The sequence below is a fragment of the Cydia strobilella genome, chromosome 25 (assembly GCF_947568885.1).
Source record: "Cydia strobilella chromosome 25, ilCydStro3.1, whole genome shotgun sequence".
NCBI lineage: Eukaryota > Metazoa > Arthropoda > Insecta > Lepidoptera > Tortricidae > Cydia > Cydia strobilella.
Window position 1 is genome coordinate 5,763,300 of NC_086065.1, and position 18,690 is coordinate 5,781,989.

General features: G+C 38.5%; 1 protein-coding gene across 1 annotated transcript; it reads left to right on the forward strand.

The window, feature by feature from the left end:
* The first annotated feature begins 877 nt into the window (after positions 1–877).
* On the forward strand, positions 878–13,481 carry LOC134752626 (uncharacterized). Its single transcript, XM_063688295.1, has 13 exons — positions 878–1,064; positions 1,812–1,917; positions 4,997–5,082; positions 5,486–5,628; positions 6,630–6,762; positions 7,422–7,548; positions 7,850–7,917; positions 8,807–8,933; positions 11,076–11,191; positions 11,708–11,899; positions 12,071–12,213; positions 12,692–12,821; positions 13,345–13,481. Exons 1-13 carry the CDS (start codon positions 1,001–1,003, stop codon positions 13,479–13,481), a joined length of 1,572 nt encoding a protein of 523 aa, XP_063544365.1. The 5' UTR covers positions 878–1,000.
* Positions 13,482–18,690: the final 5,209 nt, after the last annotated feature.

Consider the following 18,690-nt stretch of genomic DNA (forward strand, 5'->3'; position numbering starts at 1 on the left):
ATCACTTATGGAAAAGCCCTTTTTTGTGGTGTCGATTTGTTAGGCCGTTAAAATCTGTGGTACCATCGCCCACACTGTTAAGGCATAAGGTTCAGCGATGGACAGTTAAGAGTGTTGCTGTTTGTACCTAGTCATACTCAGAATGAAAAAGTTTAAACGGATAATTTGAGTCTCAAGTACTGAAATTTTTTATCTCGCCTGTAGGGGTTCAGCCAATGATATTATATGACTATAGATAGGTTATACTCATACATAAAGAGCGCAATAAATACTTCCATATTTATAGTTATACCTACGAAGAAGACTGTTATTTTTGATTAATATTCGCATTCCATTCATCTTTGTCACACTCGTTTTTAAACATGAGCTTGTCTCTTTCTCTTTCGTTGAGCGGGAGCTCGTTAGCACGTGCACATTTCTCGCTTGCTCAGGTGCGACTAAAGGCCACTTGTACAATTTGTCACAAGGTAAGCAATTCAAGTTTGGAACGCCTATTGGAGTTATAATAAATCATTGGGTGCAGCGTAGAAATTAGCGGTGGATTCTCTTAGCTTTGTGATGTCTACAGGAAAGACGCTAACGAGTTAAACATACTATAAAATGTGTGTCATACACCATATCTTAGGTAGTTACAGTAACTCATACGTGTCCTAAACTATTTATTACTACCGCCTCGGCCTCGCACGGGTTGTTCAATAATATACACAAAACCTTTACAAATCATACATATAAACTTTCCTCTTGAATCACTATGTAGATTTAAAGATCTAAGCATACATAGGAACAGACATACAGACAGCGGAAAGCGACTGTTTTATACTAGTGAAGTATTAGGTCCATGCAGTATGGTAAACAACTTCTGTTCCCGTTCTGTTCCATTTCACGACATCATAATGGTCACCCTACGAAAAATAATCGCAAGAAATCAAAGCTACCATTTTGAAAATCGTTTCAAAATGTCCCATAACTCTTTGTCTCGGGCCTGTGGGAGCACGTCGATATGTTATTGGTGTTCATTTTGTGTGTGGCGATGTGTGGCGCCAGCTTTCATGAGCAGTATAGAGGTAAGTTAAAGGATGGATTTAAGAAATGTACATACATACATACATATATATAATCACGCCTATTTCCCGGAGGGGTAGGCAGAGACCACGGATTTCCACTTGCTACGATCCTGACATACCTCTTTCGCTTCCTTCACTTTCATAACATTCCTCATACACGCTCGCCGGTTTAGGGTGCTCTTGACCTGGCCTTTCTTCAGGATTTCCCCGATCTGATCAGAGAAAGTCCGCCGAGGTCTGCCCCTTCCAACTCCCGTTTCTACCTCTCCCATATACGAAAGAAAAGAAATGAAATAAGAAATGTAGTTATAATTAAAAGAAAATTTAGTGGACAATTTCATTGATCCCTGTTAAGGACAATTTGTTCAACGCGTTTATTCGCGTTTTATTTGAATAGGTAATAATTAATGTTTTGTGGGGTTTTTTGTAACGTGATTCAAAAATATAAATGAATAATAACAGCTTTAATTCGAAGCGATTTCGTTTCAGCTTCTCAATTTACTTTCTGCTCACTTTTTGGACTTACTTCCAGCTATTACCATTTTAAAGGTAAAAGTTTAGGACTGGATTAGCCGCTGGGTAGAAATATCTAGTAAAATCCTAAATGGTAAAAAGGTGAGGAGTACGAGTAACCTTTCGTATGATGTGTGTGGTAGTCAAAAATCGAGTTGAAACAGAGTTGAAACCTGGATCGTGCCGTACAGAGAAAAAAAACCTATTTTAAGGTAGGCACAATGTATTTTACAGTACCCCAGACCTGTACGGATAAATGGGAGTCCTTCGTGTATGAAGACAAGGAATATGTCATCCAGAACCTGGCGATAACCTGGGAGAATGCTAAGATTATGTGCCGGTAAGTCATCCCGTTTGTATCCCAAAGAACGGTCCGAGTCTGGGCTGAGGCGTCCGACACTTTCGTTTTCTATGATGGCGGATGATCACGTGATGCTTTCTATAATAGAAAACGAAGTGTCGGTCGCCTCGACCTCGGCCCGGACCCGGACCGTTCTAGCGTGAGTCCTCCCAGTGCCGGATTAAGCCAGCGCGGGGCCTGTATTGTTTTAATTTTGTCGGACGAAGTGAACGAAGTGAAACTTTGGTTTTTTACGGCCACAATGCGTAGGTGCGCGGGGCCCCAAACGCGCGGGGCCCGTGGCATTTGCTACTTTTGCCACGTGGCTAATCCGCCACTGAGTCCTCCTTAACGAAGTGCAGGGACGCTCTGCTTCTAACTAATCAAATAATTGGCTCGGTTACCAGTTTTTTCGAAAGCTTCACCCATGGAGGAAACTAAAATTATGTGAACGTTATAGGTACTTAAATAAATCGGTTTGTCAAATCGTCAATCACGTAGGTATAAGTGCTGATATATTGTGTAGGGTAAACCCTCTAATGATTGAACCCCCCCAGTTAACAACTTTCTAATCAAATTAAATATAGTGGTTTGCGGTTATTTTTTATTATGTAGGTATCTTTTCTTTTTAGGTAGGTGCAACAGATACTCGGTATTACGCTTTCGTTATATCTACTAAAATAAAGCTGAAAACGCTTGTTTCATCTCTAAAACTATGAATGTAATAAAGCCAATAAAGATATTGAGTATTGAGTATTAATGTAATAAAAATCGCAGAAATTACATTCTTGTCTATTAAATGAATATTTTAAATGAGGATTGATTAAATTGCATTTAATTAGTTTAATTATGAAAGGTGGGCCAAAATGGTTACCGAGTGGGACCCACGGAACACCATAGATGGTGCTGGCCGGGGTGCAGGCAGGCCGAAAAGGAGATGGCGGGACGACTTAGACGCATTTTATCCGGATTGGCGGGACACTACAAACGACAGGGTCGAGTGGAGGAAACGAGGGGAGGCCTTTGCCCAGCAGTGGGACACTTAGTAGGCTAAAAAAAAAAAAAAAATAAAAAAAATAAAAAAAAAAAAAAAAAAAAATATATGAATGAATGCTGAGAAATGATTTTTCAAAATTGGAAAATTGCTAGTGTTCATGAATTCACTAGAGGTCTAGATTACCTTATACATATATTTATCTATTCAAAAATTAAACTTGCACACAGGTTTTAACAGTCTAAACTAGCAACTAATTCATTCCTTGGGGTCTCGAATGCATAAAGTTGAAATGAATTATTTGAAACTAAATGCAAAAAGTTACAGTCCAATCCAAAAGCCTAATCTAACAGTATTTTAACTGACAGTAGGTATAATTTTAAAACTAACACGGGACCAAAGATAGATATAACTCCGTAATAGATGGATACAGTCTAAGGAAAAAACGTGCCTCGAAAATCAAGAAAATTTGATTCTCGTTCAGAGGGCGCTACTAGTTTTGACCTACAGTCGTATAGATGGCGTTGACGGTTTCGTTTGTTACTTAATTTTAACGCATATCAGTGAAAGAACATGGGTCAAAATCATAAAAATAATTAATGCAAATAAAAAAAATCATTTATCTATATTTAAATACATTCTATCGTATTTTTATAAATCTTCATTTTTAGTTTTAAAGTGTGTCGACAGATGGCAGTGAATTTACTGGGGTTACAAAATTTACTATGACAGTACCGCTCTAGTATAAGTTACTCTATGACGGGACTTAATCGCGTACAAACTTACGTTTATTTATGGCCTGACGTTTCGAACCAGACGTTACGTTCGTGGTCACAGGAAACAGGAACAGGGAACAATTTACAGGAGGATTATGAGTGAAGATCGTGTTAGTTTAAATTTTAAATCAGTATATTAACAGTAGGTAGTTGAAAACATATTTTTTTAGATAGGCATGTGCCTTAATATGGTGGCACTTCCACATTCTGTCACTGCATAGTCTGTGCAGAATTAAACTATTTTTTTCACCTCAGCAGCTCGAACAAGCCTACTTTCGTCACTCCCTGGAGTGAGGAAAGTGCGACTTTCCTCACTCCAGGGAGTGAAACAATGTAGCTTTTTAATTTAGTGAAGGCCATGAACTTCATACTTTTATTACATTTTTTTTATGGTACGGTACGGTAAAGTACGGCGCGGTGCGGTGCGGTGCGGTGCGGTACGGTACGGTCCGGTCCGGTCCGGTCCGGTCCGGTCTCGTCTCGTCTCGTCTCGTATCGTATCGTATCGTATCGTATCGTATCGTACCGTATCTTATCGTATCGTACATATTATAATACTTTTTTTTTGTTTATTCTGTGTAATTCGAAATACATTTTAACCTTTAATATGTTCTCACTACTGAGGTGAAAAATTATGTGTGCAACACGAGAGCAAAGTTATTTTACATCTCGTGTTTTTGAGTCCCTCGCTACGCTCAAGATTCTACCTTAGAATCTTTCGTTTTCTCGGGACTCAAAATAAACACTCGCAAGAAAAATCAACTTTCCTCTCTTGTTGCACAAATAACTATTATCAAGCAAAAAATTGGAAAAGTTCACTGCTTCGGGTGTGATTTGAAATTGCGACCTTTTGGCACAGCGGTTTAATCGCTCTTTACAAACTGAGACTTGGTTTTTAGGGTTCCGTACCCAAAGGGTAAAAACGGGACCCTATTACTAAGACTCCGCTGTCCGTCTGTCTGTCACCAGGCTGTATCTCATGAACCGTGATAGCTAGACAGTTGAAATTTTATATTTCTGTTGCCGCTATAAAAATAAATACTAGAAAGTACGGAACCCTCGGTGGGCGAGTCCGACTCGCTCTTGGCCGGTTTTTTTCCATTCCTTCCTATTGTTTACTCGCCTTAGGGAGGCATCGTAAGAATGTTCTATCCATGATGTTTTTTTTTCCCTTTAATTTAAAAAAGTGCAAAATTAACTTGGAACGACTCTCGAAAAGGTCACACTTTGACGCCTCTGACTTTTTGTGATACTTAATTTAATTATTTAGATTTCAATATATTGATTAATTACTACAATGTATTTTCAGTGGTCACCATAATGGAACATTGGCTATATTAGATACGAAAGAAAAGGCAGAATTTCTTGCTGAAGCTTTAGCTGAATCACAGTTTGGTAAGTTAAACAATTAAAGTTTATTCTTTAAGAAATAAAATTAGAATAGAATAGAATAATATTTATTCGGGCAACACATCATTATTACATTACAAAAATACATCAACAACGAGAAAAAAAAACCTCACTCCGGGAGTGCCGACAGAAGTGAAAACTTAAACAATTACGTGTGTATTTTTTGAATCGCCAGGAAATATTGTTAATCGGCAGGAACCAAATTTCAACCTTGGTGCCAAATTACAACATAATTGGTCCATTAGTTTTGGAGAAAATAGGCTCTCACAGACGGACAGACGGACGGACAGACAGACGGACGGACAGACAGACGGACGGACAGACAGACGTTTGACTTTTCATAGCTATGCCCCTAAGTTTGACTGAAAACTGAAACTGTTTATTTCAGTGATCGACTCTGTATGGGTTGGTGCTCGGAGACATGGCGGTGACGACCCAGATGGTTACCGTTGGGGAAACCTGCTGGAACTGCGCCGCACAGCTGATGACATCCGGAGGAGTAGTCCTGAAGACGTTGATCAATATCCAGCAGTATGATATCACTCAGTGCCGGAAGCCAGCGCGGAGCCTGTAGCAAATTCTATAATAGGGCTCATGGATTTAATTTTGTCGGACGAAGTGAAACTTTGGTTTTTTACGGCCACAATGCGTAGGTGCGCGGGGCTCCCAAACGCGCGGGGCCCGTGGCATTTACTACTTTTGCCACATGGCTAATCCGCCACTGATATCTATTATTTCTTTCTGCCTGTATCTGTTGATTTAACTTACCTACTAAATACTTCTCATGCTGATGATGAGCTCATGGTCCGCTTTTGGATATCTACTTACTAGTAATCCCAAGAATTGGTGCGGTACTTGTTTTTACTTACTACTTACTTACTCCTCTGGCGCAGCGACCCAAAGTGTGTCTTGGCCTCCAACACGACAGTTCGCCACTGATCCCGGTCCTGTGCAGTTTCCTTTCAGTTTCGTTTTGGTACTTGTTTTTACCAATTTTTATGAAAGCGACTACCATCTGACATTCCAACTCAAACTAATCCTTATTGAGACCATTCCGGTTTTCTTACACATTTCCTTCCTTTGCCGAAGAGTGACCGGTTATTTCGTAAATAAATTCAAATAAACTCACTGAAACTGAAACTCACTGAAACTAGCCGGGATCTAAACCTATGACGTTCGGTTTTAAACCCCAGGCCTTGCTACAGTACCAACGTTCAAGTTCTTCCCAACTATGCGGGTAAAAATAATAACAATCTAAACCTAATGATTGCTCATTGCTCGCAGAACTGATGGCCGGTGGGGCCGGAAGGTTCTAGAATGGCATCCGCATACCGGAAGACGAGCTGCCGGTAGGCCTCCAACAAGATGGAGCGACGACCTGGTGAAGGTCGCGGGAATTCGGTGGATGTGAGCGGCACAGGATCGGTCGGAGTGGCGAGCCTTGGGGGAGGCCTATGTCCAGCAGTGGACGTCTATCGGCTGACATGATGATGATGATGAAACCTAATGATGACTATTATTTGACTTTCCAGTGGCAGAACAGAACCCACGTGCCAGTCCCAGACACAGGCGCCGACTGCGTGGCCGTGCAAAGAGTGTCTCACGATCGAGGAGTCTTCCTGGACCTTCCCTGCGAACTGGAAAGACCTTTTGTCTGTGAAAGAGGTGAGAATAGTTATTTGTGCAACAAGAGAGGAAAGTTGGTTTTCCTTGCGAGTGTTTATTTTGAGTCCCGAGAAAGCGAAATATTCTACAATTGAAACACGAGCGAAGCGAGTGATTCTAACTTAGAATCTTGAGCGTAGCGAGTTCCTTCGGTCTGTCTGAACCCCGACCTGCACCGTCTATGGTGTTCCGTGGGTCCCACTCAGTAACCATTTTGGCCCACCTTTCCGGGTGCATGCGACAGACATGTCCAGCCCAGTCCCACTTCAGCTTGGTTGTCTTGACGCCTACATCTACAACTCCAATTCTGGAGCGTAGTTCCGTGTTTCTGATTCGATCAGTTATCATCATACATAGCCAAGATATCAATCGACAAACGCCAAGCGAATAGAACAGATGCTACGAAAAGTTATGTGACTGCTTCCACACATCATTTCAGTTTCAATTGGCGTTACCTATCCACAATTGCCATGTTGGTTAGGCCCCCAGCACTGCATTCAAAAGTTTAGGTTAGGTGCAGAACTCGTTGTTGTTCAAAAATTATCCTACGATCAAAGAGTTTTCTTAATGCGAGCTAGAAATAAATAACAAAAAATACCAACGACTGGCAATGGTATGGAGGTGCTACTAGGTATATGTTTCATTTTATTTTTAAACAGAAGCGCAGACACGGCAGCTGATAAAGGAGCTAAAAACGGTTCGGTGCCGGACCGGTCTGTACCGGATGTACGACGGACTTTTGGACTGGCATCAGGCGGCTGCGTACTGCGTGCTCAGGAAGATGAGGTGTGTACACTTATATAGTTTGTCAAAGGACTGTCTCATTTCAAACATAGACAGAGATAATCATACTATCTTCGTCTTACACTAGTACTAGCACCCAAAAGAAAAGGATGAGTATAGTGTTTTTGGTTCTTATTTACTGCCAATTTGGTTTGACCAACTATAAATTAAATCCTACTTCAATATTTTACATGACAAAGTTTGTAGGTACAGCAGAACCCGCTTATAAATGAGTACCTATTATTTGCAAATTCTGCAATATATCTTACAGCCGATGATAATGATGATTTTGAATTGTTTTCAGTTTAGCCAACATTGCTACGATGAAGTGTCTGAAAAAACTTGGCACTACAATGCTAAAGACCAGGCCCAGTAAGTTTTAAAAATTCGAAATTTTAATCTGCTTTACTGTAGATGGTAGCAAAGAGGATATAATAGGATAGAGCGGTACTGTCATAGTAAATTTTGTAACCACAGTAAATTCACTGCCATCTATCGACACACTTTAGAACTATAAATGAAGATTTATAAAAATACGTTAAAATGTATTTAAATATGGATAAATATTTTTTTTATTTGCATCTTTTATTTTTATATGATTTTGACCCATGTTCTTTCACTGATATATGCTACCATCAAAGATAGATATAACTCCGTAATAGATGGATACAGTCTAAGGAAAAAACGTGCCTCGAAAATCACGAAAATTTGATTCTCGATCAAATGGCGCCACTAGCTTTGGCCTACTCTCGTATAGAGGGCGTTGACGGTTTCGTTTGATCAGTGAAAGAACATGGGTCAAAATCATATAAAAATAAAAGATGCAAATAAAAAAATCATTTATCCATATTTAAATACATTTAAACGTATTTTTATAAATCTTCATTTTTAGTTTTAAAGTATGTCAATAGATGGCAGTGAATTTACAGTGGTTACAAAATTTACTATGACAGTACCGCTCTATCTTATTATATCCTCTTTGATGGTAGTATAGTAACCTCTTAAGGGATGATATTCGGGATAAAAATAACCCTATGTCCTTCCCCGTGACTCACACTATCTCATACCAAATTTCAACTAAATCGGTTCAGCGGTTTAAGCATGAAGAGGTAACAGACAGACAGACAGACAGACACTCGGATTTATAATAAATATTAAGTATGAATGTATCGTTGTCCTCACAACCCTTTGAGATCAGTAAAATTATCCAATAACATTTAGGTATTTATAGTTATAATGATAGCATTTGCAAATTGCACAGGCATCGAGAACGCGTGGGTCGGAGCAAGAGGAGAGCTCGGGAAATGGAATTGGGTGGACTCGGGAGCTAGCATCTTCTTGCCCAGCCCTTATAGCGACGTGGGTACAGCCTTGTGGCCACCTATGAGGTAATCAAAATCGGGAAAGTCCCACCCACAGTAGAATTGCTAATTCTATCTATTCAAGTTTAAGAGAGAATCTCTTGACAGTGAGGAGTTCTCTGTTCCAGTCTTAGGTATTTTCTTCTCTGCAATACAAGTTCCTTTTGTGTCCGGGGCCCGTTTCTCGAACGGTATTAGGCTAATATTATTAGTGTTGCTATGGTAACCATACGATTTGACAGTTCGTGGACTAAATAATATTAGTCGAATACCATTCGAGAAATGGGCCCCTGGTACAACTCTAAATCTATTAGAATCTGAGCCTAGTGAGGGATTCAAGTGTTAACGCCCAAGGTGGAAATAATTTTGCTACCATGTGACACATACTATTTTTCACATCACCTATAAGGAAATTGTAATGTTCCAAAATATCAATTGTATGCAAAAAGAAAAATAATCATGTCCTAGAACAGAAAAGTGCCACTTTGATCCCTCCTAGAGGGGAAGAAAAAGCCCTTTTTCAAATAGGTGATGTGAAAATTAAATTATATTTAATACTGTTCTACCTTAGGGATAGCCAGGGGGCGCCATAAGCCTTTCGTAAGAAATGCATAATATACTTGGAAAAATTTGATTATGCCGCCGTGACCTCGGTGGCCGAATGGCTCAGGCACCTGAGGGCCTACCGCGAAAATCGAATTACGCAAATAGGATTGGCCGGTCGAAATAATTAGCAGATGGCGCCAGCATAGCTTGCCCTGTCAGTCCCTAGAATTGTGTCAAATTTTTGTTTTTTTTATGCCCTAGATGGCCAGCCTTTAAGCCAAATCTCATAGAAAAAGGGGCAAGCTATGATGGTGCCATCTCTGCAAACCTTTGACAGTTGCCAACCCCATTGCGAGGATTTTTCTCTTTTACTCCAATGAAGGCGTAATTAGAGTGACAGAGAAAGATACCCGCAATTTGCGAACTGCCGCGATAGCAGAGGACGCTGGTTCGATTCCAGCCTGAGGCACTGGAGGCCTTGGTCACTTTTTCTTAGTATATGACATTTATTTCAGTTTATAACTCTACATCTATCTGTTTCTTTATTTTTATTTTAACTAAATATACTTAGTGAAGGTATGGAGGTAAATCTAGCGGAGAGTGAGAGGAAATAAAGGTAATTTTTATTGAATAAAGTAGAATCTGGAATAGGGTTTAAAATGAACATAGCTATACCAGGGACCGGACAACCCTTTCCGCGATAAAACCCTTTCAATGGGCGACACTTAAATACGGCTAACACATTGAAAGACTTTCCCTTTTGAGCTGCAAGCCCATTCATACCCTTATCTTTGACTAACCCTTACCGAAAAGCTAACCAAAAATAAGGCTAGCTCTTAATAAGGGTTACCCTTATCTTTAAGCGCTTTTTATAAAGGTTTCCCTTTGCGTGAAAGAGACAGGATTAGTATATATCTACGGTAGTGTATGAAAAGGAAATAAAATACTTGCCTAGTCAAAGAACGCCGCCGTCGCCGCCGACGATCGCTCGGATTCGAAGTAATGTGTGCTTTATGAACAAGGTAGACGACTTAAATTAGCACGCTTATATGCTAAAAGGGAAGCCCTTTATAAGGCTAACCCTTATAAGCAATATGCAAGGTGTTGGTGAGCGGATGATAAGGGTTTTGTAAGGGTATTTGGGCTACCGATTACTCAAATGTGGTAGCTTTATATAAGGGTTTTTAAAACCAAAACAAAGGGTTTCGTCCGGCAAAGGGTATGGTGAGTTAAGCCTTATGCAATACCCTTATAAAACCCCGATAAGGGATAGCGGGCCGGTCCCTGAGCTATACATGTTTGGCAGTTTCCATTCGGTTACCATCATAAAAATATGAAGAATGGTAACGAGATAGAAAATGCGGTAGATATCTTTAAAATTACAATTTACCATAAGATATATTATATGTGTTACAACCAAGGTGATAATTTGGTAAGCCATTACCTACACCCATTAACTATTGAAGTGAAACTTCTAATGCGACTTCCAACAAGGTTGCGTTTGGAGGGGTTAATTTTATACTCTATTATTACCTCACTAAAGTTAACTTTGGACGGTGTCTCTTATCTCTCTCTCTCTCTCTCTGTGTATACTTGTTTTCACTCTGTGTGTTTTTTTTTCAGAGACAGAACATCAGTAAAACAAAATGGCTGCCTCCAACTAGACCGGCACGCTAATCACCCACCGATATTCCTGGAGGCACGCTGCGAAAGAAAGATGCAGTTTATCTGCTATCAAGGTATACAAGGTGCAGCCATTATTACTATTTTCTTTGCAATATTTCAAGTGCTAATCGTTTTGATAATAGAACTATCTAGCGGTGAGTAGACATATTATTTCTTCACGAAGATTATTATTTAATGTTTATTAAGTGCAATAAGTACTTTCAGTTTGATAACTTACCTCCTTGTTAGTAAACTAACTGGGTAGTTATTACATTGTCTGTTTTTATGGATAGTTTTATACGGATTCATAAATCAAAGTACTGCACAAGGTGTACTCAACTTTTCATAATAGCGCCATCTTGCGGACAGTAGCAACTAGTGACATTACATCAGATACTTGTCAGATACAAATAAAAAATAAAGATCGAACTAATATGAACTTTTACACAAATGTTGCAGTTATCTAAAATGAAAGTATGTAGGTGAATATGGTGTTACATATATAGGTACCTCACTTTCTCGGCACCCGAAAATTTTTGTAATTTCTGGTAACGTGATAGTTTTTTTTTTCTTATACATAATTATTTTAGGTTCACCGGCATTACGAACAGCTACACCGCTACCTAGCGACGACTCCTACTACTATGTGCTTGTCAAACAACTGCTATTCTGGCAGCACGCTTACGAAAACTGTAACAAAATGAACGGCTCGTTGGCCTATCCGGAGACTTCGGAAATAATGACCCAATTGCTGCTTCTTATGGGGGAAAATAAGGAGGAACGTAAGTTTTAGCCGATTTATTGGTGGTTAGTGGTGCGCCATCTAGTGGTTAGTAGCATAGTAAAACACCAATGACACTTACTAACACATAAAACAGACAGAACATTTGCACAAAGTACTCGTCATATTTATATTTAATCAAGCGCAATCAAATTAAGCATGTTTTTTGCAGCTATTGAACATATTTGGATATCCGGCCGTTTAAATATAACAAAAGATCTCGCAACAGACGACATTAAATACGGATGGTATAACCCATTTAACAACAAGGCTATTCCAGACCCGAAGACCCGAAGGAATTCAAAAGGAATTTATGTAAGTTCAAAACTGTTTTGAGAAATAAAATAGTGCAGTAATGAATGAATGATATGTTCGTTCCGGAGGTCGCGGGTTCAAACCCCGGCTTGTAGGTACACATGTAGTGAAACTAGTTAACAATTAATCCTTTGCCATCGTATTTTATCGGAAACGTTCGTATTTGTCATCCTGCTTCTGAGCCTCAAAAGGGGGCCGCTACATACTGTATTTTGTATTTAAGTAACTTTTGAATACATCAAACTAGTCTATGTTGCTGGATTCGTCGATCTATGAACTCAAAAAAAAACGGCCGTTGTAACTTTGGACGTTGGACGCATAGATGGACCTTGTTTGATGTATTCAAAAGGTACTTAAATACAATATACAGTACCAAACAGTACGTAGACAATTATTTAGCAGTGGCGCTAGCGAGCACGTTGATGGGCTCTTAATTTTTCGAATGTTACTCTTTAATGTTTCCGCTACTCACCGATAGACGGCGCCGTGGTTGGATGAAGAATTTACGAGGGACAACTCCTGCTTGAATTTGGATAGACAAGACCACTTGAAAGGACTCATTTACGGTCTTCCCTGTGACACTCCTCAATACTCAATTTGTATGATTGGTAAGTAACTCATTTAGAAACTTAAATAGAATTTTAAATAATTATATTAAACCGTAGGTCAAGCAATAAGAAGGTATAGAGGGAAATGCTAGGAACACAATTTTTGACTACGTAACTTTGTTTGGACTAGTTAGGATATAAACATATCAAAAGTCCCCGGCCGTAATCCTGGTGCCGGGGGAAAGGGGGATTTATTTCATTTAAAAAAGAACTCTACGCCCGTCACATACAGTTCTAATTTCAAAAACCCTTCGCTCGAGGGTTTGACCGCTCACCCCTCGAAATACTAAAGAAATTTATTTAGTTCCTGCCTATATACATACGACATGAAACGTATTTGCCATAATCGTACATATAATTATTTACGTACGTACGTACATAGTACAGCTATCTTTTGTTTTTATACGCAAAAGAATACCTAGTAACAAAACAATAAATATTACTCAGTGTCCGGTGTAAGTTGTCAAGTTGGTGAAATAGGCGTCAGGCTGTCAAAAGTTTAAGAATTCGACCTTATTTTCAGAGAAAAGTCCGCGCGCAAAACTAGAAAGTGCACCTGTCATTTCTACGCCGGCTAACCTGGGCGTCTCTGAGGCAATGGAAGCTCATTCGGAAGGATTATTTAAGGATATTGATAATACTGACATTACTAACAAATAGATCAAACTAAGTTAGGTTAGGTTTAGGCTCTTACAGTCTGACAAAAAAGAGTAGAAATTAAAAAGTGGCAACACTGTAGTGTCGTCCCTTAAAGATAAAGATAAAGATTCTTTATTTGCAAGAATACTTAATTCTAAAATACAGATGTTGTTTTGTTAAAATATGGTGTACAGTATTCAGTCGCATAACGACATGCAAATTTTCAAAAAAAAAATGTTATCTAATAGTATAATTAATAGATTAAAATTCCAATATTAAAATTCATAATAAGTAATTGATTGATTAATTAATAATAAGAACACTTAACTTAAATAAATACATTTTTCAACCATTAATTCTTAGGTACTACTGCAAATTACATTCCAAATATTCCTTAACGCTATAGAAACAGTGCTCTAACAGAAAACTAGTTAGTTTTTTCTTGTATTCCATAGCGTTTAGTTGTTTTATACTGTTGGGCAAATTGTTGTATAGAACTATGCACATATTGTACGCATTCCTCTTATATATATCCAAGTTGCACCGGGGTTGATAAAGTAGATTTTGGTATTGAGTTCTCTGGCTTGAGAAGAATTCAGATCTCATTTTAAACAAATCTGGACGGTTTTTTACAAGTAAACATGCTTTTTTAATATACATGCATGGCAGCGGTAATATTTTTAATTTCTGAAATAGTGGTCAGCAGCTATCAGTTACCCAGGCTCTCATTATTGCACGGACACATTTTTTCTGCAATAGAAATGCTCTTTCGACATCTACCGAATTTCCCCACAGTAATAGCCCATAATTTAGCACTGACGATACCACGCCGTGATAGGCTGTGACAGCTGCCTCAAAGTTGACAGTATATCTTAATTTTCTTAATGCAAAGACGAACCTATCTAATCTACTACACACCGCATTTACATGTTCTTTCCAGTTTAGATGCTGGTCAATGAATAATCCTAAAAATTTAATATTTTCACATTTTGATATAGATAAATTATTGTAATTGATATTTAATTGAATTGGAATACTATTATATGAGTAGAATTGAATAAAAAATGTCTTTGCCATATTGATATTTAAATTATTTTTACATGTCCAATTGTTAATGTCAACCAATGCATTATTTACGATAGTCTCGTATGTATCAACTTTCTCACCCCTTATTAATAAAGTTGTGTCATCTGCAAATAGTATACACTTATGCGAGATTGCCCGTGGTAGATCATTGATGTATACTAAAAACAATAGGGGACCTAAGTTGCTCCCTTGAGGAACACCTAGTTGTCCACCTTTCAAATCAATCTAAGAAAAACGGGACGACACTACAGTGTAGCCACTTTTTAATTTCTATTTTTTTTTTGTCAGACTGTAAGACCATAGTGAAGTAAACTAAAGTTAAAGTAATTTGCTTGACCTGTGGGTCATACCATAGAGAAATAGGTAAGGATAGTGCTAACTCCATACATGCTCCATACATCAATTTTCTTACCAAAACGCGGGTTATTCCGTATTCGACATCTAGCGTCAAGTAGTGGATTTATCAGTACCGCTACTTGACACCAGATGTCACGAGTGTCGCGACTGACGAAAAGTGTATTGCTCAACAAAAGTAGAAGTTGAAAATATAGTTCCGGTTACTCTGGTTATAATATTAGCTGAAAATCGTTGAGCATTAGACTTTGTTTACCGCGACCAACCGCGACATTGATTGTCGAGTAGCAGTACTAATAGTTCCGCTACTTGACGCTAGATGTCGACTACGAAATTAAGCGCGTTTTGGTAAGAAAACTGATGTATGAAGTTATCACTCTTTCTTTACTTATATTTCTCTATGACATAAGAGAAAGAGACCTATTTTTGAAATGTGTTTGACCCATCTGGGTCCATAAGGTCCATGTAGTGTCCGCATAGGAATGTAAAATCTGCTGGATTACTTTCACGCAACTTTGTTTACCTAAGTTTGTGTTTGGAGAAATTGGGCATGTTTCTTACAGCGCCACCTGGCGTCTAGTAGCTAAATATAATTTCATGTATTAACTTTAATACTCCATACCGGCTAGTGTTAATTGCGTCCTAGCGCGCGAGTCCATTCCATCCTTGAACTCGCGCTAGTTGTATGGAGTCGCGCGAGAGCACGCAACTCATGCTAGCAGGACACGTATGAAATGATATTTTTTAATTACAGCGCCCTCTGACGCCGAGTAGCTTAATTTAATATACTTTAGTTAGACTACTTTTATAATAGCGCCATCTAGCGTCAAGTAACATTTACAAATTAATTTTATAAAAGCAGTAGCAAAACATTTGAATTTTGTATATTTTATAAAGATTAATTGTTAAGCTAGATTAGAAAGTGTTGACTCAGAAATAATATCAGTATTTTTATTAACCCCATTTCCACAAGTTGTGTGTCACGTGTGGCCGTGTGGGGTACGAAATGTACCTACTTTACAAAGTCAATAAATAAAAATAAAAAAAATAAAAGACGTTTATTCAAGAAGTTGTAACAGGTACATAATAAAAGTACACGATAATGCTTACAAACTAATTGAAAGGGAAGGTGGCAATTCAATGGCAGCGAAAAGGTTAAAAATATGCAATGGCATCATATAGTTAACAATTTCTGCTGCTTAGTGTAAATTTGTAGAAAACTCCACGTACACATCCAACAAAATAACAAAACAATTTGTTTTATAATACTTTATTGTAACAACTCACGGTTTGGGCTGGGCAAGACCTCTTCATTGAGCGGGCTTAACACAGAGTGTCATTCAGATAGATACAAAATCCTTGTAATGAGTAGAAGAAACTGGCAGAATATAGGGCAGCGGTCACCACACTCACCACACATTGCTACTCCCATACTAATTTTATATGAGACTAACCATTCAACTGACCATTGGTATTCCAATTTATCAACTTTATCTTATTATATACACAAATAACAATAACTTTGTTTTATGGGCAAGGCTGTTTTGTTGTTGGCGGCCGGCAAACAGTTAAATAAACAAGTGCGAGTCGGTCCTGCGAAGGGTTCCGTGCCGTTACGCAAAAAACGGCAAAAAAATCACGTTTGTTGTTATAGCGGCAACAGAAATACATCATCTGTGAAAATTTCAACTGTCTAGCTACCACGGTACATGAGATACAGCCTGATGACAGACAGACAGACGGACGGACGGACAGCAGTCTTAGTAATAGGGTCCCGTTTTAACCTTTTGGGTACGGAACCCTAATAAAAAAGACAAAAGTCAATTCAAAGAAGACTAGATGTCACTCGTGTCGCGACTGACGAAAAGCTGCTCAACAATGAGGGCTATCATTTTTTCGCTCACCAGTTGGCGCCCCTGTTCTTCTTCTTTTAAAATTATGGCTTCAGCCCAGTGGGACTATTTCGCCAGTATCAAGGTATTGAGAGGTTTACAAACGACAAAAATTGTACGGTTGTACAAGACAGTGTACGGTGATTTGTTAGCTCTTGTAAATCGATAGCTAGTCTTTACAAGAAGCACGTGGACTACCGGCCGTTGACTCCAAGATGGTGGTTAAACGCGCTTCAAAATTAATTCTCCATTCACTGCACACTACCACATTAGTTTACTGTATAATAAGCTATCGATATTACACTTTAAACAATATTAATAAGCAAAAAACAAAGTAATTAATCACGATGCTAACTATCAAGATGGCGCTCGAACCGGAAGTCCAGGCGCCTCTGTTGATGGTGGCCAAAAGACTAAAGAACAGCTGTCAGTCATTGAAGTGACAAGTGACATTTGACATTTCGAACTATGGAAAAGACCACCATCTACACTAGCGCCCCTAGCGGCGAACTCATACGCGTTAGCCCTCATTGATAAGTAATATTATAAACAGAAGGAGTATAAAATAGAGTTCCGGTTAATCCGGTTATAAATTATAATATTCGCTGAAAATCGTTGAGCATTAGACTTTCCGTTCGCAACATCTATTGTCGAGTAGCAGTACTGATAATTCCGCTACTTGACGCTAAATGTCGACTACGAAAATAACACTCGTTTTGGTAACAAAACTAATGTATGGAGTGAGCACTGTCTACTTAATTCTCTTTGCTGCAGCTCACTGTACAGTCGCCATCAGATATATCGGACCGGACAAGGCGCTCACAAATATCTGAACACACCTCTATTGTCAGGGCGTTAGAGTGCGTGTTCAGATATTGTAAACACCACTCCGCTATATCTGATGACGACTGTACATAAACAACATTGAAAACAAAAGATTAAATATGACACAATGAAAACCAAATAAACAAGCACAAAATATCTTTGCCGTGATAGAATAAAAGAAAACAATTAAAAAGATCCAGAGGCCGTGAGTTCAAGTCTCACCCAATGCAGTAATTTTTCCACTTTTAAATTTATTCTAAGCTTAATAGCATCGATCGCAGACGTTTCTGCTTGTTAAAAATTTATTTAGAATGGGTAGCACATTGTAACTGGTGAATTTCCAATATGACTTGGAACTCCGGTGGCCGTTTAAGAAGTGTAACACTCTTACGGTAGATGTCGCTAGGGTCCCCTAGACCCATATAGTGGGAAGATTCGCTAAAAAGAAATCATTTTGTTCGTCCCATGTCAAGCCACTGATTATTTACTTTGTGCAATGTTTTAATGTGTCCATTTATTTGAATTATAGTTTGTTTAAGCATCTTCATATTCTTCAAATGTGTTCGTAGACAGTTGTTTAATGCGCGAGCCGCTTCAAGCTCCATTGGCAAATCAGATCTAGCTCTCTGAAAAAAAAACAAGTTTTTTAAAATATTACAATGATAATAGACTAGATGACTAATTTTTATTAATGGTATCAATCAATCAGGTTTGTTTTTTTGGGTTCAAATGTCTATATGGGACCCACTGCATTAAAGCAATACAAAAGTCAGAAATAATAGTCAAAGTCCGACAGTCTTACTTCACTCTCGAAACGCTCCTAAGAAAACAATAAGTGGATGTGACGTCACGGTCAGTCGGTCACTGTGAGCCCATCTTGAATGTATGGAAAATAAGTAAAATTGCGATTTTGTCAGAGAAATATTGCGTTTATGCATATTGTTGCTGTACAATCTTTTTTTCCCCTTACTTTATTCCTCTTTGGAAGTTAAAAAAAAACTAAATTTTGAAACTTTTAGATGCTGTATTTTTTCATAATTTCCATATAAAGGGTAACTAGAATGGAAGAGATC

Coding starts and splice junctions, on each gene's coding strand:
- LOC134752626 (XM_063688295.1), top strand. CDS start 1,001: ATGTTATTGGTGTTCATTTTGTGTGTGGCGATGTGTGGCGCCAGCTTT. Junction 1,065..1,811: donor CTTTCATGAGCAGTATAGAG/GTAAGTTAAAGG, acceptor TGTATTTTACAG/TACCCCAGACCTGTACGGAT. Junction 12,822..13,344: donor ATACTCAATTTGTATGATTG/GTAAGTAACTCA, acceptor CCTTATTTTCAG/AGAAAAGTCCGCGCGCAAAA.